Raw genomic sequence first — 22,985 nt, 5'->3', positions numbered from 1 at the left:
AAAAATATCTCGTATGGAAAGAATATATCTTATGTACACCTCCACGGGTGTGAATCTTACAATTCTATTAGTCTAGAATTTATAAGAATTTAAATAATTTTTTAAAAAAATTGACAAGACTTGTACCGTGGAATAAGAGGCCAAGAATGAATAGAATGTTAAATCTATCCATATTTTAGAGTGTAAAATTGAAAAAAAAAATAATTTAGGATATAATAGTTATATTTGCTGATGTAGTATTTCCAATCAATCAAATAGCTCTCATGTGATTTATCCATCCTAATATAGTTTTTAAAAAAATATTTTTATTATACTTTTTTCTCAAAAAATATAATTGTTTGAATATAAATAATATAGTGTAGCTCTAAGCTCATGTGATTCATCCATCCTAAAATATTTTTTAAAAAAATATTTTTATTATACTTTTTTCTAAAAAAAAATATAATTATTTGAATATAAATAATACAGTATAACTGCAGTAGACTTTCTCGTAAAATGAGATTGCTCATCGCATGTTAACATTTGGTGCAGGCAATATAGTTTTTAAAAAATATTTTATTTATACTATTTTAATAAAAAAATATAATTATTTGAATATAGATAATATAGTGGAACTGCTTCATACCTAATAGACTTTCTCGTAAAATGGGGTTGCTCGTTAACATTTGGTGCAGGGCCTGCAGGCAATAGGTTCTTGGAGCCGTGACCTCACTCTCCCAACTAACCATCCGTTTCTACTTCGAGCTCATGAGCTCCAAGCCTCCAACAACCTCCGAGTTGGTAGCTGCAGTACGTACATAAATTCGCCCAAACACACCCCTGCCTCACTGTTGTAGGCCGGTGGTAGTTCCCGAAGCAAAACCCATTCCGAGAGAGGAAAAGGGAAGGGAAAAAAAAAAAGAGAGAAGAAAAAAGAAAGAAGAAAAGTAAAAGGAGGAGGCGATGATGGCGAAGGCGAAGGCGAAGGCGAAGGGAAGCGTGTGGGAGATCGAGGCGGAGGACGTGGCGGCGGCGTGGGGGGTGTCGCGGGAGGAGGCGGAGGGGTTCCGGCGGGCGCTGCGGGAAGCGGCGGGGCGGCACCCGCGCGAGGGGGCGGAGGCGGCGGTGTGGGCGGCGGCGGCTCGGCGCTGCTGCCGGCCGGAACATCCCACGCCTAATCTCGACCGCCTCTCTACTACACCGTCTACGCCCGGCTGGGACCGCCTCCGCGCGTCGCCCCGCCCCCCCCCCCCCGTTACTGTCCCCTCCCCGTATGAATCCTCTCTCCTCGCCATCATACCCTCCTTAATCTAGGCCAGTTTCTGTAAGTAATTGCTGCTGTTATAATAATTAGCAAAACCTACTTTGCTTTCAATATATAGATTATATATATATATATATATATATATATATATATACTATTATATAATATAATCCAGTGCGCCTATACTATTCGTAGGCACGAGTCTCTGTGCTACCTAATTGTTGTTTTCAAATAAGGCGGCTCCAAATGACGATCTCTTCGTTAGACTTAATTAAACTATTAATAAGTATTTGAGAAACTAAATTTCATAATTTTTTCGATATTCATTTACCTATCAACAAATAGTCTTCAAAATTGAATTCGGCTAAAAATAAAAAAAAATCTCATTAAATAAATGATGATAAAAGATCTTTTGTAGATCTTCTGATTACTAGTCCAAGATAATGTCGAATTAATTTAAAATTTAGTGTTGTCAATACTTTCATTAGTGTTATATCCAAGTCTAACGGAGCGCCGATCGTCGATTTGGATATCCGTGCCATCAGCAATCGGAAATCAACTTGGCTACAGCGGAAGCCTCCGTGCTACCTAAATATAGCAGCCAAGACTATATGTATATATAATATATATTATATATAGATATATATATGAACTAGCTACTATGCTATGCATAGCAGCCAAGTCATTGGTGCTAACTAAGTTTCTTTGCCATTGGCATTAAGAGATGTGTGTTACAGAGTGATGCTGGGCCCGCCAGGGTTGAGTTGGGTGGTTTGGTTGAATAGTATGATCCTAACGGTGAAAATGAAATCAAAAAGCGTAGATCAACGGCGGGAAACTTGTAGCCACCAACTGCTCGTTCTTATTTTAATGCAAGTAGCCGGACTCATATATAATATATTGTTATATATAAATATATACTTGTATATATACTATATATATATATATATATATATATATATTATATATATATATAATATATATATATATATATATATATATATTATATATATAATATATATTATATATATATAGGGGAAACTTCAAATACCCCCCTGTGGTTTTGCACTTTCTCACTTTAGTACCCTGTGGTTTAATATTTCATTAAATTATATATCCCGAAATGGATAATAAAAAGAGAAAATTGCAACCACAGGGTATTAACTTGATACAAAAATGAAACGACATGGTACTAATTTGATACACTTGAAACCACAGGGTACTAAAGTGAGAAAGTACGAAACCACAGGGTACTAAAGTGAGAAAGTGCGAAACCACGGGAGGGTATTTGAAGTTTTCCCATATATATATAGAGAGTTGAGCTAGAATACTATCGGTAGCAAATGGGCTCCGTTGCCACCCATTTGTTTTCGATGATGGAGCCTCCAAATCGACGATCGGCACCGTTGAATATGATCTATACCACTTGAAGTATCTAGAAACCAAATTTCAAATCTTTTCGACATTATTAACCTAATGATCAAAGGGTTTCAAAATTTATAATTTTAATGGTTGATATGAGGCATTTTTTCGTTTAACGGTGTAAAGATATCCAAATCAATTGAATTTTGGTTAGAAAATTTTTTAAACTATTTACAACAAGATCTATACTCTTGATTTTGATTATAAGATTCCTATCATCATTTTTTAAAGAATATTCATTTTTAGCCGTTCATTTTGTGTCCACTTGATGGACAAGAGAACAATATCGGAAAGTATGAAATTTGATTTCTAGATACTTCAAGTGGTATAGATCATGTTCAACGGTGCCGATCGTCGATTTGGAGGCTCCATTATCGAAAACAAATGGGTGGCAACGAAGCCCGTTTGCTATCGATAGCATTCTAGCTCAACTCTATATATATATATATATATTGAGTCTGGCTACTATGCTATTAATAGCATGAAGCAGTTGGTGCTACCAAGTTTTCCGCCGTTAGATCTACCCTTTTGATCATTTTCACCCGTTAGATCATACTATTCAACCAACCACCCACTCAATCCTAAGGGACCCACATCATCCTAACCGCACATCTCTTAATCCAATGGCCAAAAACTTGGTAGCACCAATGACTTGGTGCTATTAATAGTATATTAGCCTAGTTCTATATATATATATATATATATATATATATATATATATATATATATATATAGAGAGAGAGAGAGAGAGAGCAGGGCTATTGTGCTATTAGGAGCACAACAGCCCTTATGGCCCTTGTGCTCCTAACTTTCTAATCACTCATCAAGTTTGATGGGTGGTTAGAATGAGAGGGGGAAGAGATATTGGAGAGAAATTGGGTGTCTCAATTTCTCTTCTCCTTGAATTTCTCTCCAATATCTCTTCACCCTCTCATTCTAAGCTACTGTGCTATTAGGAGCACAGCAGCTCTTGTGCTCCTGACTTTCTAACCACCCATCAAGTTTGATGGGTGGTTAGAATGAGAGGGGGAAGAGATATTGGGTAGAAATTGGGTGTCTCAATTTCTCTTCTCCTTGAATTTCTCTCCAATATCTCTTCCCCCTCTCATTCTAACCATCCATCACACTTGATGGATAGTTAGAAAGTTAGGAACACAAGGGCTGTTGTACTCCTAATATCATAGTAGCCCTATATATTAAAAAGTTGTCATCTGTTGTTTGCTCAGAATGTATTACAAGCTAACTAATTATAACAAGAAGAAAAAAAAATTGGGCCAATTTGCATAAAAAATTCACTAGTTTTGAACTTTTACAAAAGTAGATCGTCTTTTCAAATTTTGTGGATTTGGATCGAATTTTAAAAAAACTGACCAAAATATCTTTATTTCTTTATTTCTCTTTTTTTCTCTCTCATTCTTTTTTTCTTTCTCTCCGAAGAGGGAGGCAGAGGCGGAGGCTGAGGCGGCCCACTTCGCCTCTCATTCTTTTTTTCTTCCTCGCCGAGACTGCTCCGGGACCCCTTTTTTTTTTGTTTCTCTCCAACCCTTCTCCACAGCCTCCCTGGCTCTTTACGATAGTAAAGAGAGCAGCGCCGCGTCTTTTTTCTCTCTTTTTTTTTTTCCTCTCGGTCTTTCTTTTTTTCTCTTCGACCCTTCCTCCACCGCATTCGCGACCTTCCACGACGATAACAAGGATAGCGTCGCGTCTTCTTTCTCTGCCATTGCCGGCGCAGGCACCGAGACCGACGTCGGAGAAGGAGGACTCGGAACGAGCATGGGTGAGAGTGGAGCCGAAGCAGTGCTCGCTGTCGCTCGTAAGGGTGAGAGCACGAAGACGCGCCCGCGCTTCTCCAATGAGCGCTTCCGGTGAGGGTGGTGGCTGCAGGTAAAAAGTGAGGAAGAGATCGCGATAGTGAAAAAAAAAATACAGAAAAAAAAAAGAAAAGAATAAAGAATAAAATATAAAGAAAAATATTTTAGCGCAGGTGAGATGCTGGAGTTCCAATACTAAGCATCAAGGAAGAGTGAGGACTTGTTCCCACATGCATAAAGTTGAAGAATTCTTCCGGTCTGAAAATTGTAGCATGGAAGACAATTTTAGTAACTGAGATTTTGTGTATTAAAGTGTAGCCCTTAATAGAGAAACTATAAGTGGTTGGTTCAGGGAATTCTTAATGCCTAGGAAGTTGAACTTCAAAACTTTCGCATCTAGACCTTGATGTCTTAGATTTTATGCGGCACATTACATATAGATTTCCAAGGCCTTTGTTGTAATTTGCAAATTCTAGAACTTTTTATATTTATACAAGTCACTACTGCAAATTGATCCCTATTCCTATAGTATACAGGCCTCAGAATTAGAAGTATTGTGTCAAGTTCTCAATACTTCTTTGAAAACTATTATTTGTTAAATAAATAAATAAATAAAAAGATGCATGCTGCTTAATTGCCAATGTTGTGAATAAATATTCGATGGGCAGAATTTTTAAACAAATAACGAAGTTCTCAAATCAAGATTGCACTGAACTCCTCATTCGCTTTATTTATTGGCTGTTTTTGGTGGCAGTTCTTGGCCGGCCCATGTTTTGTGCCTTAGATGTCACCTTCTAATCTATTCCCAATGTCTAGATGACCTCTGAGAGGGGTTCCTTTAGGTTTCATTAGACTCGGAAGCACAAGCTATCTTAAGGAAGCAGCATGAGCTGCATTTATGATTTCCATCGTTATCTATAGAAAATCATGACTAGTCATGATTATGACTTCGCTTATAGGTTAAGGAGTGTCTTACTGTTGGTACATGGTGTGCTGGTGTCCCATTCGGACAGCATGGCATGGCACGACACGCCTTGGCACACATCCCCTTTATATGTCAGCATGGTTGATGCGGGCGGTGCAGGCTTATCACCATGAGCGGCACGGACGGCACTTGACAGCTGTGCCACATCGTGTTGTTTGGAATGGCAATCCTTGTGGCATTGAGTATTGTTGAGCTCTCTCAGTCCCATTGATTACTTTAAATTGTGTTCCGTTTTTTGGATTGTTTTTCTTTTTCTTGACCAGAACATACACAAATTTGGCAATGTCCATATTATGTGCAATGTCCCTACGAATTACACTTGCCAATTTGAGATGGGAACAAATACTGAATTCATTATGGCTTTTCTACCTAAAATTTATCTATAATTAACTTCATCTTTGGTGATGATATTGGCATCAAAACTTTTTAGCTACTGTAGAGACATAAGTTAGTATCTTTGATCATTTTCTGAGCTATGGAGGTGCTTGAATGCTACATTGATACCAGGATACATTGTAAATATACAAATCTTGGGAGAATGATGGAACTTCATGGACCAAAGCTTTTAGGATCATCATATCAGGATCCAATTTCAAGTTATGATCTCTTTCAGAAGTTTTCCATGCAGCATCCTGAGGTGACTCACTATTCATATCTAGCTCCAATTATGAAATTCTCAACAAACTAAGGCCTTCTTTGGCTTTTTTTTTAATAGAATTTTTATGTAAAAGAGCCTAAGAGTGGATGGTGGTTGTTGGCAATCCTATTATACAGTGTGTTTCTTTGGCAACAAAAAAAAACTTTTTTTTTCCTGCTTTATTTTATTTCTTCTTTTTTAAAGAAGTTGTCATCCGTCACCAGCCTGGGTGCATTGCAAGCTAACCAACCTAGACAACAGCAAGAAAAATCCATCTGCTGGCATATCCTGGCATATTCAGTTAATAGATTTATTGTTTAAAAAATAAAATAAAACAGCAACGATGCCAAATGAGGCGTAAATACCCATAAATTATTACTTAAGCAGTTCTACTATATTTTTGTGGTCTATATTATGCATATCTACCCTACACAACATCAGTAACATTTATATTGTTGCCTGGCAAATGAATCTTTATTTGTATCTTAGGTGTTCTGGTCGATTATGGTGAAAGAGTTGTCCATCTCATTTCAGCAAGCCCCAAGATCCATTCTGGATACTTCAGACAAGCTAAAGGATGGGGGAAAATGGTTTCCAGGTGCAGTTTTAAACATAGCCGAATGTTGTCTTCTACCTGTGCAATTTCAGAACAAAACGGATGATAGTGTGGCTATTGTGTGGAGGGATGAGAATTATGATGATTTTCCAGTTAAGTGTTTGTCTTTAAAGGAGTTCCGTGATCAGGTGATGTACGTATCAATTATATTGCTGATCTAATATTGCGTTATAACAATATTCCAAATACATTTTCTTTTTATATTATTCTGGACGAACATAGAGGATTAAATACTGTTTTATTGATTCCCAGGATTGTTGCAAATGCGCTTGATACGGTGTTTACAAAAGGTGATGCAATTGCTATAGATATGCCAATGACATGCACAGCAGTTATCATATACCTCGCGATCATCCTAGCTGGATATGTCGTCGTATCAATAGCTGATAGTTTTGCTCCAAAGGAAATTGGTACTCGTGTGGATATTTCTAAAGCGAAGGGAATATTTACTCAAGTAAATTTTTTTACTACTGTTTTTGATCAATGTTTTCATTAAATGATTCTTGCATTATAATATTTTTTTATCTGAAGCTGTTAAGAATCACCATGCTATAGCAAGTATAAATCAACTTCGCCCTTGTAATGTGCCAGAAACAAGGTTATCAAATATCAACTACACCCACAAATCTTCTTTGTATTATGTAGTATTACTTTCCTCTGGATATAGCACCATCATCTATGTTCTTAATCTGATATATTATTAAAACAATGTATTATTATTATTATTATTTTTTCAAAACTCCAGAATGGGGTTCCATAAATATAAGATTCATTTCTTTTTTGACATTTCAGGATTTCATTATTAGAGGAGGAAAGAAATTTCCACTTTACAGGTAAAATGATGCGATATGCAGAATTAATGACCTTTATATGCATCATATTTCACAGTAATTTCTATTGTATCATCAATTCTATTTTTCCTTGTTTTTCAGTAAAAGTCTATCCACCTTCTCAGTTACTATTTTTTCTCATATTTAAGTAAATACTGTTCATGTTCAAACATAATGCGCGAAGAAATTGAAGAACAAAATCATAAGTATGATGCAAACATTTTCTTTATTTTTCCCAAGAAATTGTAAAAACACAAATGAGTGTTGTAGTTGAACAAAATCATAAGTATGATGCTTACATTTTCTTTATTTTTCCCAAGAAATTGTAAAAACACAAATGACTGTTGTAGTTTGCCATTAGATGCTATCTTAATAACCTAACTCACTTGAGTTCTCAGGGCAATAATGTCCAAGATAATTCATATATAAGTTTGATTTATACATTCTTTCCTTCATTTTATCTCTTCTTTTTGTCCCTCACTGATGTTTTATTGAATTTCGTAAATCAACTCTTCCTGCTAAGCCAAACCAATTGTATGTCACAAGTTTTAGTAGTATAAATTTCTCTCGGCATAGTAGTACACTCCAAGTTTCCCAAACCAATTGTATTGCGCCGAAGATTCAGCAATTGTTATAGAAATTTTATCTCTTTCTAATACCTACTCCCTATGGTTTATTCTTGCTTACAATTTACATTTTATTGATATGTCACTAATAGATGTTTATCCACTACAAATTAGCCAAACTAGTTTATCAGTACTATCCTGTTCGACCATCTCATTACAGTCCCTGCTCTGCAGTCGTGTTGTAGCAGGAACTAAATGTAAGGCTATTGTGATCCCTGCAATCGGCACAGAGATGGGAGTACAACTAAGGGGCACTGACATGTCCTGGAAAGAGTTTCTCTCTCGCACTGCTGGCCTTCCGAGGTATGTCAACTTCTAATGTTTACAAATGCACTCCACCTTTTGCATTGTCAATTCATTTCTCAAATTGGCTTTTGTTAGCTCCAGCATTTCTCAAGGAGCTCTGTATCTTAACAAAGACGTTCAATATATATTCTGTTTATGCATGACAATTTGCAACAGGAGCATTCGTATTATTATAACAACCCCCCTTCTATGAGCAGGCCATATAATTATTCGCCAATTTATCAGCCCGCAGAAAATTTGATCAACATACTCTTTTCTTCCGGAACAACCGGTATGCGATTGCTTTCCTTTGTACTTTCAATTTTTCATTTTATGTAAAACTTGATCTAATTTTCTTCTTATGTATACAACTCCTATGCAGGAGAACCAAAAGCTGTTCCATGGACGCAGCTTTCTCCAATAAGATGTGCATCTGATTCATGGGCCCATCTTGATGTCCAACCAGGAGATATTTTTTGCTGGCCGACAAATTTGGGCTGGGTGATGGGACCTATAATGGTGTATTCTTGCTTTCTGAACGGTGCTACCTTAGCTCTCTATCATGGATCTCCTCTTGGTCGGGGCTTTGGCAAATTTATTCAGGTGGGAGCTGTCAAAGATTTGCATTTTCAATGTATTTCACTAGTTATGTTCTTTTCTTAATGAAATAAATTACTCCGCCGAACTTTGTTTAGGATGCAGGTGTTACCATGTTAGGAACCGTTCCTAGCTTGGTGAAAACCTGGAAAAGCAGCAAGTGCATGGAAGGACTTGACTGGACCAAGATCAGGTGATTTGCGAGTAAAATTTGGGGTGTGCCAAAAAATGACAAAACTGGTAATCCAAGCCTAACCGAACAGTTGGGTTTGGTCTGAACTTGGTTTATAAGATAGTTTGTTCAGTTTCGGAGTAGAAGAATTTCAAATTGATTGGAGTTTGATTTCAGTTTTGGTTTACCAGAAAAAGCCAAAGCATTTCTTATATGCATAGGGCTCAAATTTATATATTTATTTGCTTTGAAAGTTTAAAGCAAATTGATTGGAACCGTTTTATACTAAACAAACAAACAAACAAAAGAGGTTACCTGGACCCTGCATCTTGCATTCGGCCCAGTGACTGCACAAAACTGTGGGTAAAATGTGACCATGAAGGAAATATTTTTTGCAAACCGAAATGAAGTGGCACATGCATTCCCTATTTAAATTTTCTAACTAGCACTCTTTATAAATCTGATAGAAGTGAATTCTGCTAAATCATCCTTACAGGGTTTTTGGTACAACAGGAGAGGCTTCTGATATTGATGATGATCTTTGGCTTTCTTCACGATCCTTCTATAAACCAGTTATTGAATGCTGCGGGGGAACTGAACTTGCATCTACCTATATTCAAGGGAGCTTGTTGCAGCCACAAGCTTTTGGAGCATTTAGCACTCCATCCATGTCAACTGGATTTGTCATCTTTGATGAACAAGGGGCTCCTTATGTAAGTAGTTTATTTCCTAGTTTAATTTGGAAGATCTTACACCAAACAAATGATAATTGTGTTATTTGTTACAGCCTAATGATCAACCTTGTGTGGGAGAGGTAGGCTTGTTTCCTGTGTACCTGGGGGCTACCGATAGACTGCTCAATGCTGACCACAAGAAGGTTTACTTTGATGGGATGCCAACTTACAACGGAATGGTATAAAGTTCTAGAACCTTCCTTTTTCCATTAGATGAAACATCATGCAAAAACACAGATATGTTTTCTAAATCTCTTATAACACAATAAACATTCATAGGACAGTATACTTGTCTCTCTCCACTGTCCTAAATTATGGTGAATATAGATGTAGCCCTTTTACCGCGTTAGCGAAATTTAGCCTACTCATCTAGTTTGTGACGTAGTTAACTTTCATGCTATGCAATGTTCAATTGAAAACTTCAAAGGATCCTTACAGAATCTTATGCAAACATGATTCACCTAATCTCATCTACCTTCCGATTACTGCATTATTATGTTGATAGTTCATGCTTTGCACGGCATTGTTTCATTGGGTACAGTCGTCATCAACCTTGTTTGCCATTATCTTTACCGTTATGCACTCATGCTAACACTTTTTCTTGTTTAGTTGCTATAGGTGTTAGTTATATCCTGTGGCCAGTTCCACCTTCAGTTGGACTAAGATCCATTTGAGCTTGGATTATTCTTTGTGATGTCGGATATAGATATGGGATAAGAATGTGATAACAATGTAGGTGAGCTGATAAGACAAATTTAGAAAAACAATACACTTGAGATATATACCACGAATGGAAACATCTAGAGACAAACATACACCAAGATATAGAAACATATATATTTGAAATATGTGTATTATTATATAGTAATACATTTTCTCTTTTTTTTTTTCTAATATGTAATCGTATATGTTTACCTGGTACGATACAACAAAGGCACGGTTCTGGGCCGATGGATAAGTATGACCTCCTATTAGCACGATTTGGTACGGGCTTATGTTAGTTTTTTTATCCCAATAAGCTCTTGAAATGTTATTTTGACAGATTTAGCCAAATAATTATTAACTAGTGCAGTAACCCGCGCGATGCGGTGGGCAAAATACAAAGCAAACTGAAGATGTTGAGTGAAAACTGTGAAAAGAAATGTTTAGGTAGTAATATACTCAGTCACCATTATTTCATAATATAAAACAGACCCCTAGAAAGTTAAGGATTGTAGAAATTGCCCCGTTTAAACTATTAGGCAGAAAACCTAAAATACAGCAGAAGAATCATCAGCAAATGTAAACTCAAAGTTTATAATAAAATACTTACGGAAAAGGAAGAATAAACGTAACTGGTAGCAACAGCAGAATAACAAAAATAATAGAAGAATCTGAATATTTAACAGTTTCTTGAAGAGACATATATGAAGCTTATTGGAAAACAGATCGTAATCTCCAAAGTTTACAGCAGGAAAAAAATATATGAGGGTTGACTATAATAATATCGACCACCACAACTGTTAAAACTCAACTTTTAAATGTCATCAAAGAAAAAGAGTGTAACAAAGTTATCAAATAGTGATGCTGCCTCAATAGCTGGATTTTATCGGTTGCCAAGGAGAATCAGCAGTTACAATTATTCTGTGATTGCCATCCGAATTGTCCCAATATGTAAAAAGTTTATCTATATTTTCATTTTGTCATCATCGCCAGTTACATAAGTAAGGATAAAATAAATACATTTATTTTTTAAAAAATTACTCAAAAATAACCGAAAGCACAAAATTAATATTGAAATAATTGAAATTTTTTTGAAATTGTGTAGAAAGTATTTAAATAAACAAAAAATATTAAAAAAATTTTGGAGCAAATAAGAAGAAAAATAATGAAAGAATCACCCGATCAAAGTTGCTGGTTTGCATACAAAATATAAAAGAAATTGTTTGAAATATTACAATCACAGGGGTAAGAAGACCACAAATATGCAAAGTTAAAAGGAGAGTATCAAGTAGAAAATATAGGAAAAGAAGAGACTATAAAAAATAAAAACTACTAAACATGCAACTGTAAACTTATGTAGTAAGAAAAATATTTGCAATTCACGTGAAAACAAAAAGAAAATAGAATTAATAGGAAAGAAAAATTAGGAGGAATCAAAAGTACCTGCAATTACTATAACTATTAAAAATCAAAAAATAATATAAACTCAAGACATTCTATAAGTATCATTAGTAATCAATAATGTTTTTTTCCTTTCATATTAAATGTTCTCGTGAAAAATTGTATCATATAGTGGTATTGCCTCAAAGGTTTTAGAGGAAAAACCAAAGGAATCAATGGACCAGACGAATCAGAGCCACTTGTGAAGCGAAGTCGACAACACTGTCGTCAGTTTAAACGACGTCGAATGTCCTTTTATAGCAGCAGATGCTCGTGGCAATAAAGGGGGAACGGTAGGCACCCATTATATAGGATCCGACAGGAGAGGGAAACGACATTAAACAATCCTTTGTAAGCCACAGGGAAACAAAACTGAGGCGGTGAAGGAAACATGAGCGATTGTGAACCAAATCCTTTTTTTTGGTCAGCAGGTAGAGCAATAGACGTGATCGAAGTGGCGGAGGTAGCAATAGATGGGATCGAAGTGACTTGGGGTAGCTTAACGGTTGCAATTGTTCTGCAACTGCCATCCAAGTTGTTCCGCAATGCAAAAACTTCATTGACATTTAATTATAAGTGATTCATTTTGTAATCATCGCCGATTACATAAAAAAGGGTAAAATGAATACATTTTTTAAAACAACTAATTCAAAAATAACTGAAAGCACAAAATTAATATTAAAATAATAAAAAATTAGTTGAATGTGCATAGAAAATATTTAAATAAGTGGAAGACATTAAAACAATTTTGAAGTACGCAATAAAAAACAACCAAAACAGATGGAAGAAGTGATACTAAAAGAAGACGAAAATAGATGAAGATAGTCGAAACACACACACGCATAAATAGTTGAATGAGCAACAGCAACGGTAGCCAAAAAAAAAAACAGAAAAAAAAGACCCTCCTACCAAAATTGTTGGTTTGCCACCAAAATTAAATAATTGTAGGAAATATTATAATCATAGTGGTAAAAAGATCACAAATATATGCAAGTTAGAAGGATAATGTTAAGCAGAAATTAAAGCAAAAGAAGAGACATTTAAAAGAATTAAATCTAATAAACATTAAACAACACAAAAAATAACAAAAGTATCTGAAGACGCCGCAATGGAACCCTAAGGGTGTCGTATGATAGAAGCCACACCAATGGAACCGAGCCCGTTCATGGAATGAAGAACCGGTTTAAAAATATAGAAATGAAGAACCAGTCCAAGTATGAAAAGAGGGTACCAGTTCATTAAAGGAGTAGGAAACAACAATAGACCAATTAAATAAAAAATAGAGGAACCGGTTCAACATGAAACACTGATAGATGGGACACACGATGGGTCCCAGGTCTGTCAAAATTAAGGCCAACATGACACGTGGATAGATAATACGGGGATTAATAGAGGTTAATAGAGTATAATTAAGGCCAAATATAGAACAATAAGGGGCAGTGTAAGTATAAAACCTACTAAACATCCAAATGTAAACTTATATAGTTAGAAGAATATTTGCAATTCACATGAAAACAAAAAGAAGTGAAACTAATAGTAAAAGAAAAATTAGGAGAGAAACAAAAGTATCCGGAGATGCATAACTTTGCTGCAATTACTATAACTATTAAAAATTGAAAATTAATATCGGCTCAGACATTCTATAAGTATTATTAGTATTCAACTTATAGCAGTAGATGCTCACGGCAATATAGGGGAGAATGATGGGCACCCATTATATAGGCTTCGACAGGTAAGGAAAACGGCATTAAACAATCCTTTGTAGCAATAGGAAAACAAAACCGAGGCGGCAAAGGAAGATTACAAACCAGGTCCTTTTTTTTTTTGTCAATAGGGAGAGCAATAGATGTGATTGAAATGACTTGGGGTAGCTCAACGGATGCACTTGTTCTGTAATTGCCATCCAAGTTGTTCTGCAATGTAAAAACTTTGTTGATATTTAATTATAACTGCTTCATTTTGTCATCACCGCCGATTACAAAAAAAGAGTTAAATGAATACATTTTTTAAAAAAAATTAATACAAAAATAACTGAAAGCACAAAGTTAATATTTAAATAATCAAAACTTAGTTGAATGTGCATAGAAAACATTTAAATAAATGGAAGATATTAAAATAATTTTGGAGTACATAATAAAAAACAAATGAAACGGATGGAAGTAGAAGTGATACTAAATAAAGATTAAGACCAGCAGAAGTTGGTTATACTGTGAGAACTGAGAATTTGATTGTGTAGCTAAACTCCTTGTTGACGATATTTTTGTGTGTAATTTAATTACATAAGCACTCGTCAAGTTTCAAGAGAAAACGAGTTAGGATGGAGAAGTTACACGACCTTTACTAATCACTTAAAGTGAATAGTAACTCAGGTTTTCCGGATAGGCCAATCAGTGGAGATGGCTTCTGATGTGTATTGGACTCCGTTCATAGTGATCCAATAGCTCGTTTTTAATGGTTCGATTGTCCTGGACCCAATGGCACTGACGGATTTGAATTTTTTTGATTCATGGTTTTCCAGAAAAAGGGATTTTATCACAAAGAGGGTTTTTATTCCTTGATGTTCTTGCGTTGTAAAACTTCTCGTGCTCCGTGCAGGTGTCCTAGAGTAGGGTGGAGGATGTTTCTGGTACCTACCAGTGGTAGGGAATTCAAGTTCGAGTTTGAATTTGAGGTTTATTGGATTTACGTGTATATATATAGAGGTGTGGCTTTTGGAAAATTAGAGAGTGGATAGTTTTCGTCGCAAATTGGCGACCATATCGGGCAAAACAAAATCGCGATTTTGATGCCCCGGTCATGCTGAACGCGTTGGCGTGGTCCGTTCGCAAATCCGACGGACGGATCTTCCAAAAATTCAAAATGATCGCAAAGGGGTCGATTTTGACAAAACGGAAAATCCGCAAAACACCCTATATTTTATGTACCGTTTTGCGTGAAATTGGTTGAAAATTTTGATCATTGGTGGATTTATTTGCAATTTGTCACCTTATATATAGGAGCTAGCTAGGGTTTTTCATGGAGGAAACCCTAGCCCAGCTAACCACCCTCAGCTGAGACTTCTCCAGCCGCTTCACCACCCTCCCCTGCCCTCGCCGCGCCGTCCCGGCCGCCGCCGCACGCTTCCGGCCGCCGGAAAAGCTGCATTGTCTCCCTCTCCACCAAACCGCCACCATCTCATTTTTCTCTCTGCTCGAGAGCTCGGCAGGGTGATCCCTCACCCTTGGGCTCTCCTCCGGTGACTCCTCTGACCTCCAGCGACCTCCCTATTGTGACGCCCTAACTTTCCAGGGGGTCATCCATCCTAGGACTACTCCCGTCCTAGCACGCTTAACTTTTTTAACCTCTTGGGCCATGCCACCACTCAAAATGTCCCTATTATATCTTATATATAGGACTATCTGGGGGCTCACATAAATAGTAGCAGCATGACCTATGTAGCATATATATGCAGGAAAAGAAACATATGCTAGAAGAATAGAAGGAAGATAAAGGAAAATTCCTACTGCATCTTTGGTTTCTTTCATTTCTTTTCTGTCGCTCTTCTTTTGATATGAATTATACGTAATCTTCTCCTCTGTAGGTGCTCTAATAGATTTTTTCATAATTTTTAAAAAAACCATAGGAAACGCTACTTGGATTGCAAAAAGATAATGTTGCTTCACTAAAAGTGGTTGATTTAAACGAAAGAAGTTGTTAGATAATGGATAAGCTACAGAGAGAATGAAATCCTTTGTCTCCAACTCCACTTTCAAAATCAGCCTTTTGTATGTTGGACCTATTCGTCATTGTTTCCTATTCTTTTACTTCTAGTCCCCCAGGTAAAGGAATTAAGTAAAGCATATGATGTGGAGTAAGATTATGGGTATTAATAGCAGTTTATTTCAAAATACACAATGAGAAGAATAGAAACCAATGAAAAAAAAAGTAAAAATAATAAAGATGTAAAGTAAAAATCTATACATGTATTTTCAAAGAGTAATTGAAAGTAAAACATATATAGCTACATTTAAAAACGTATGTTTAATTCAAAATACCTTTAAAAAAGGAAAGAATGGTGCTAGAAATTCTAAAGGGTTATATCAGTAATGAGTATTTATGGAATAACATAGTTGAAAATGAAATTTTTACTTTACATCTTTATTATTTTTACTTTTTTTTTCATTGGTTTCTATTCTTCTCATTGTGTATTTTGAAATAAACTGCTATTAATACCCANAAATACCTTTAAAAAAGGAAAGAATGGTGCTAGAAATTCTAAAGGGTTATATCAGTAATGAGTATTTATGGAATAACATAGTTGAAAATGAAATTTTTTAAAAATAAAATTGCAATGAAATAAATCAACAGATCAGCTGTAAGCAAAGAAACCTAACAAAATACATAGAATTAAAAGAGATCTGTTTAGGAGAGCATACCGTTTCAAAACCAAACGATCCCAAGCCGCAGGAAAATAAAGCAAATTGCAGAGGTAAAAAAAACAAAGCAGATGTTAGAAAAATCGATGCATAAAGTTGGAAAAAAAATTGCAGTAATATAAAATGAATAGAAGAATAGGCCTCAAATGAAAAAACCAGTGGAAGCAGATGAATCAGATCCACAGGTGTAGCCAACGATGCCGAGTCCTCTTACGGGAGCAGATGATCGTGGCAACATAGGGGAAATGATAGATGGCTTATTATATAGGCTCCGATAGATAAGGGAAATGGCACGAAATAACCCTTTGTAAGCAACGGGGAAACAAAATTGAGGCTGCGAAGAAAGGGGAAACGGTTATGAACCAAACCTGTTTTTTCATCAGTAGGGAGGAGCAATCGACGGGATCGAAGCGACAGAGGGACTAATAGACGGGATCTAAGCAACAGGAAAACAAAATCAAGGCGACGAGGGAAGGAGGAGCGAGCATGAACCAAATCCATTTTTTAGGCAGTAGGGGGAGCAACCAACACGATTGAAGCGGCGGAAGGAGTAATAGACACTATCGAAGCGGTGGGGGTAGCAGGTATTTGAGATGAAAAAAAAATTCAAATTTCAAATTGAAGACATAGAAGGAAAGAAAAATAAATTGTGATTTGATTGCTATTTTCCTTAGAGGACTAAGTATCAACAAGGAAAGAGATAAGGAAAATATTGTTGCCTTATCTTCCAAGATTTTTGAATTATTTCCTAAAGTGAATAGGTCCTAATATCTCTACAAATTGGACCACAGAATTCAAAAATGGATCTTTTTGGGGAGAGGGGAAAAAAAAAAGAAGAGAGAAACAAAAAAAAAAAGAAAGCAAAAAAAAGAAAAGAAAAAGGGAGTGGGCAACAGGAGGGGCCCGCTTCTCCCTCTCTCTCTGGTTCGTACAGAGAGAGAGAGAGGGGACCCCTCTCTCATATCAAAAAAAAAAAAGAAAAAAAAAGGAAAAAAAAAGAAAGCAAAAAAAAATAAAGAGAGTGAAGGCACGGCTACGGCGGCGACGGCTGTGACGACTTCAACGACGACAATGGCGCACGAGGAGGCCCCATGGCCTCTTTCTTCTCCAACGACGGCGGATTGGTGTATACGTGCAAACATATAGTAGCGATTTATTTGTCGGTTTGATCAACACGACCATCTTCGTGATAGGTTGACCCGATCAATCCGGCATTGGATCGTTACTATGTCGTGCGTGCGTATTCACTAAATGTCCGTCTCCCCAACATTGACGAAAGATCTACATGAGCGTGCGAATGACGTGACGACGAACCTCGAACCGATTTGATTGTGCGGCCGTCTTCGTAATAAACTTGACACGCTCAAATCTCTATAAAAAATAATAATGATAATAAAATAAAATTAAAAAATAAACTAAATATTTGAAGCAATTAGTGACTTTTATTGCATAACTAGACCAATTTTTAGTGAAAAAGAACAAATAAGATCTTCCTCAATTTTTTTAATCAGTTTTAGATTTAGTGAATTTACCCATGATATTGTTTTTCTCTAAATTTTTCCCAATTATCATTTTAATTTTGTTTTCATGCATATACTTTCATAACATATGTAAAATATTTTTTAATCTTTATGACTTTATGTTACTACATTGTGTGAGGTATAACATTTGAGCCATTTTTATAACCGTTAGAGATATTAAAATAATCTAAAATGCTGAGTTGGGAAGGGGGGAGCTGCACAGCAATCTTTGTGGCAAAGTAAACTTTGCGTTGACTATCAACTAAAATTTAATGTTTATCTTTTGTTTGTTTTTTTTTTTTTGTAATTGATTTAGCAAGATATGCCGAGCTAGGGTAAACTAAATTGAACCTCCTCTAATAATTGAACTAATGAAGCCACAGCATCCCAAGCAAGTTGTCGGCCAAACACTAGCACTCTAGCAGTCATAGATGTAATGAGTGTGCTATTCGTGGCAGCTCAATGATAAGATTGAGATAATGAGATCAAGAAATTTGACATACTCGAACAGGAATATTGTAGTAATTCATTAAGAAGTTATTTGCTTGAAGATGAAATAACCAAAAGAGATAAGAGCTGAAAAAGTTATGAACAGAAACAGCAATATAAGCTGTAATCTTCCTTATAATAAACCTCAACGGGAATGATTGCGGAAAGTTATCCATTGCATGCTCTTTGCTTGGGCTCTAATCATACTGTTGCACATCAGGATGAAACGGTAAATTGATAGGATCCTCCTTAGGCCCTTCTCTAGCCGTTAAGTTGCAAGTATTTTGACAAAACAGTATCTACATCTAAAGTTGTATTTCATTTAACTAGTGGCATTATTGTGACTTCAGTTCTGAGGTTTTATTAGCCTCCTAATCCGCATTCTTTCGAGGAACCCACTGTCTAACTTGAACCTGCCCCCGTAGCTAACTCAGAAGAGCTTTTCCAATTGAAGCTCACTCTTTTATCACCAAGTTCACCCTACAAAGTTAAATTTACAAGGAGGCAAAAAAAAGGAACATTTTAAGCGCAAGAAAGTGCCTCTGAAGATAATCGAAACTGATAAAAGATTTTCTTACTATTCCTGTTGCCAGAAGCTAAGAAGGCATGGAGATATAATTCAGAGAACTGTTGGTGGTTATTACTTGGTACAAGGTAGGGCGGATGATACGATGAATCTCGGAGGCATCAAGGTGATAACAACTCCCCCTTCGTCTTGTTCTGTTTTGTTTTCTAAGGCGATCACCAAATCTAGAGCTATAAAGTCAGTGCTCTAATTTTCTGTGCGCAGACAAGTTCATTAGAGATAGAAAGGGTTTGCAATCGAGCTGATGAGAGTGTGCTCGAGACAGCTGCAGTTAGCATCAAATCAAGCAATGGAGGTCCTGAACAACTGGTTATCTTGGCAGTTCTTAATAAGAGATCAGCCGAGTGTGATCCCAACCTTCTGAAAGCAAAATTCCAACGAGCCATCCAGAAAAATCTCAATCCTCTTTTCAAGGTATCACTTTCTCTTCTTTTTTTTTTTTCGGACAAATCAGACACTTAACTCGAAGCACAATATCTAGATATTGCAGACTGTCTTTTTATCTCAAACTAAACAAGTAGAGAGAAGGCTAAAAAGGATGACCTGTTGCCAACTATGTTAGCTTTATTTCAAGAATTTCTAGTTTTATTTGCTGTTGAAGATCACTACGATTTATGCCATATAATTTAGCTAAGACTTAGTGGAGATTCCTATCGCGTCTCAATTTTTTGCTGTGTGCAACTGAAAAGTAAAAGAAACATGCCATATGAGCAGCATGTTCATAAGTCATACCTTTTAGGTAGGTTGCGCACGACACCATCTTTTGGTCTTATGTTTCTTATTACAAAGAGAACTAATAAGTCGGAAATATCTCAAGTTGCCTCTCTTTCATTTTTGTTGTCATTGGTTTGTTTGCAAACTCACTGTTTTTCTTAAACAAAAAAAAGCTGTTAAATACTGTATGTTTACGTCTATTATTTGTTTGAAAAACAATGTATAATTGATGCGAACATGTTAAATTGATACCGAGTGATATAAAACAACACAGGCAATTTATCATCAAAAAAGAACTAGAACAATGAAATACAACCACTAACTGTCAAATGAAAGTTCTTCATTTGTACTAACTTTATCTGTGAACCTCTGTAACTGCACTCGATGCATCTATTCTTCTAGGGTATCGTTTGGTTCGGAGATAAGGAAAAAGTGGCTATTCCAGGGATAGGTATAAATTGAGGTATAAGCGAGGATTAGATCAATTTTGCGTTTGGATGAAAATTGGGTTATTCCTAGAATAAAAAAAATAGCGTTTAGTTAGGTAAGATGGAATAAGAAAGATAATGGGTTTTGTAAATAAAAAATAATGATATTATCCACTTATTATATTTGAATTTGAATTTTTAAATTTTTAAATTTATATTTCTAAATTTAAAATTTTAACTTTGAAATTTAAAATCTCAAATTTTAAATTCAAAATTTTAAATTTTAAATTTCAAACTTTAAATTTAAGATCATATTTAAATTTAAAAAATATAAAATATCAAATTTTAAATTTCAAAAATTTAAAATATCAAAATTTAAATTTAAAATTTATAATTTATAATTTAAATTTTAAACTTTAATTTTGAGATTATAAATTATAAATTTTAAAAATTTAAATTTTTAATTTTTAAAATTTTAAAATAAGAATAGTGGTGGGAACAATTAATAAAAATAATTTATTATAATAAATTTATAAATTTTTTAAAAATTCTACTTAAATTTAAATTTAATAAAAAGAATTTATTATAATATTTAAATATAATTTATTATAAATTTTATTATAATATTTAAATATAAATAATATGTATTAATATAGTACAATTAATAATTTTATAATAAAAATAATGTATTATAATATATAACATATTATATTTATATAATTTAGTTTAATTCAATTTATAAGTTTAATTAAGTTTGAAATTAAGCATTGGAATAGCACTATTCCACCAAAATGGTGGAATAGCAAATCCCTTGCTATTCCGGGATAACCGAGAATAGCAAATATCCCGGCCAAATTTCACCCTGTTTGGCGGAATAGCGGGGATAACTTTCGTTATCCCCGCTTATCCCGCGATCCAAACGGGGCCCTAATGTTTGCTTCTTTTTGGCTTAATAGGTGAGCTTTGTCAAAGTTGTTCCAGAGTTTCCTAGAACTGCTTCAAATAAGTTGCTGAGGAGAGTTTTACGAGATCAGGTGAAGCAGGAGTTTTCAACTTGCAGCAAGTTGTAACCGAGTTACCGTCCGATAATCTATGCTCAATGATATGTAAATTGCTGCAGACATTAGAATAAATTTGGATTGTCATCATCCTGTGGGGCATTGTAAATTGCTTCAAATAAGAGCCAGAACTTTGTTTACTTTCATTTTTTTGCTTTATAAATATAATCCTGCTAAAAAGGAAGTGTCATTGTTGCTACATGTACAGTAAAGAGGGACTTGTGTATATGGAACTTAAAAAGGATTTAAACTTCTAGCTATGGATAATTGGTGCTATTTGTTTATGATTCTGTCCGCAAAAATAAATTTAGTTATCTGCTAGACTGCAAGGATTATGAATCAGCAGTGTTGGGAATTTTTACATGGCAGGGTTGCTCTGATTGATGTAGTCACCCATTTGTGGGGTACGACAAGATCATCCTATGCATAGAATTTTATTTTTTCACATAGGATGCGTCCAATGTGCTCTCCATTTTTTCCGGTAGTGGGAGAGATATTTTGTTGGAGTTTATTATTATTTGGGTAATTAAAAACTTTATTTTGACCTTTCGGCCTATTGGGAGGCTTAACATCAAATGACCTTTGTCTGAAAGCTTGTGCATTATTTACTACACATAAATTTAGTTCTAAATAGAAAATTTATGAGATGTGGTAATTTTTTTGTTAAAGTCGGAACGGTGAAAAATAAATTCAGAAAATAACTTAATGCAGAAAAAAAAAAAAGAGAAAAGAACATACCGATATTTACATGATTCGGCTAATGGCCTACGTTCACGAACGAAGACGGAACAAATAATTTATTAATATCGAAAAGGCGAAGTACAAAAAAAATCTCTCCAAAGACCAAAGCTTAATTAGATCGAAAACGCCGCAAACAAGTGACTCCGAAAAATGAGTCGGCTCCTCAACCGTACGGATGGACCACAGAGAAACTTAATTAATCTGTATGGTCTCTCCTTTAATTAGATCTCCAAAGAAGGATGGCTCGGCCCGCTCTCTATGCAATGCGCATCGCGCCGCCGCCGCAACGTGACCACCAGCCCCGAATAAGCATGGACGTACGGCTTGGACTTAATTAAAAAACTTAATTAGGCATAGCTTCACTGTAGAGATCCGGCTTCATCCGTACGGACTATCAACATGCTCTTAATTAAATTTGCATGGCTTCTTAATTTGGTCTATGGCTTCATTAACATAGCCACATATATATAGGGTATGACTTTAAATTAGAGTCGAATTGGAACTCTAATCTAATTGAATTTCTAAACACAAGCCTAATCTAATTCAATTTGAAATTAGATTCCGACTCATAATCCATATATGCCAAATTAAATCTAAATTATATATAATCCTAATTAGATTAGAATTTAACTCCAATTTAGATAACTACAAATTTAAACCAAATGTAACAACTCCATCTTGGTTTAATTTGTAGTGTAGCCGCTATATGTCAAGGTCACTATAAAACTCCACCTTGATTTAAATTCGCCTCAATACTCCTTAACGCTCTGTGCTCCGTCTTCTCCAAACGCCCCATAGGGCCTCAAATGCTGCTAACTGCCACCAAGTCCAAACAATGCTTGAACTTGGCAATAATAAGAGACTTAGTAAGCATATCCGCCGGATTGTTTTCAGTACCAATTTTCTTAATAGTTACCGTGCGTTTCCCAATCAC

At 35.4% G+C, this 22,985-nt stretch overlaps 1 protein-coding gene across 1 annotated transcript; it reads left to right on the top strand.

Moving 5' to 3' along the window:
• Positions 629-21,594, top strand: LOC109715423 (probable acyl-activating enzyme 18, peroxisomal). The gene is made up of 15 exons (XM_020240400.1): positions 629-1,250; positions 4,103-4,549; positions 5,969-6,098; positions 6,588-6,847; positions 6,967-7,168; positions 7,507-7,547; positions 8,345-8,473; positions 8,674-8,747; positions 8,838-9,058; positions 9,151-9,245; positions 9,721-9,937; positions 10,012-10,137; positions 19,118-19,216; positions 19,315-19,524; positions 21,209-21,594. Exons 1-15 carry the CDS (start codon positions 943-945, stop codon positions 21,320-21,322), a joined length of 2,673 nt encoding a protein of 890 aa, XP_020095989.1. The 5' UTR covers positions 629-942; the 3' UTR covers positions 21,323-21,594.

Source organism: Ananas comosus, linkage group 9 (assembly GCF_001540865.1).
Source record: "Ananas comosus cultivar F153 linkage group 9, ASM154086v1, whole genome shotgun sequence".
NCBI classification, from domain to species: Eukaryota; Viridiplantae; Streptophyta; class Magnoliopsida; order Poales; family Bromeliaceae; genus Ananas; species Ananas comosus.
This window is presented reverse-complemented; position numbering and strand designations above follow the sequence as displayed.

What these genes read in the sequence shown, in the direction of transcription:
- LOC109715423 (XM_020240400.1), top strand. Translation starts at nt 943, where the DNA reads ATGATGGCGAAGGCGAAGGCGAAGGCGAAGGGAAGCGTGTGGGAGATC. An exon ending in GGTGAGGGTGGTGGCTGCAG is followed by an intron (nt 4,550 to 5,968) that starts GTAAAAAGTGAG and finishes CATTGATACCAG; the next exon opens with GATACATTGTAAATATACAA. An exon ending in ATCTCAATCCTCTTTTCAAG is followed by an intron (nt 19,525 to 21,208) that starts GTATCACTTTCT and finishes TTGGCTTAATAG; the next exon opens with GTGAGCTTTGTCAAAGTTGT.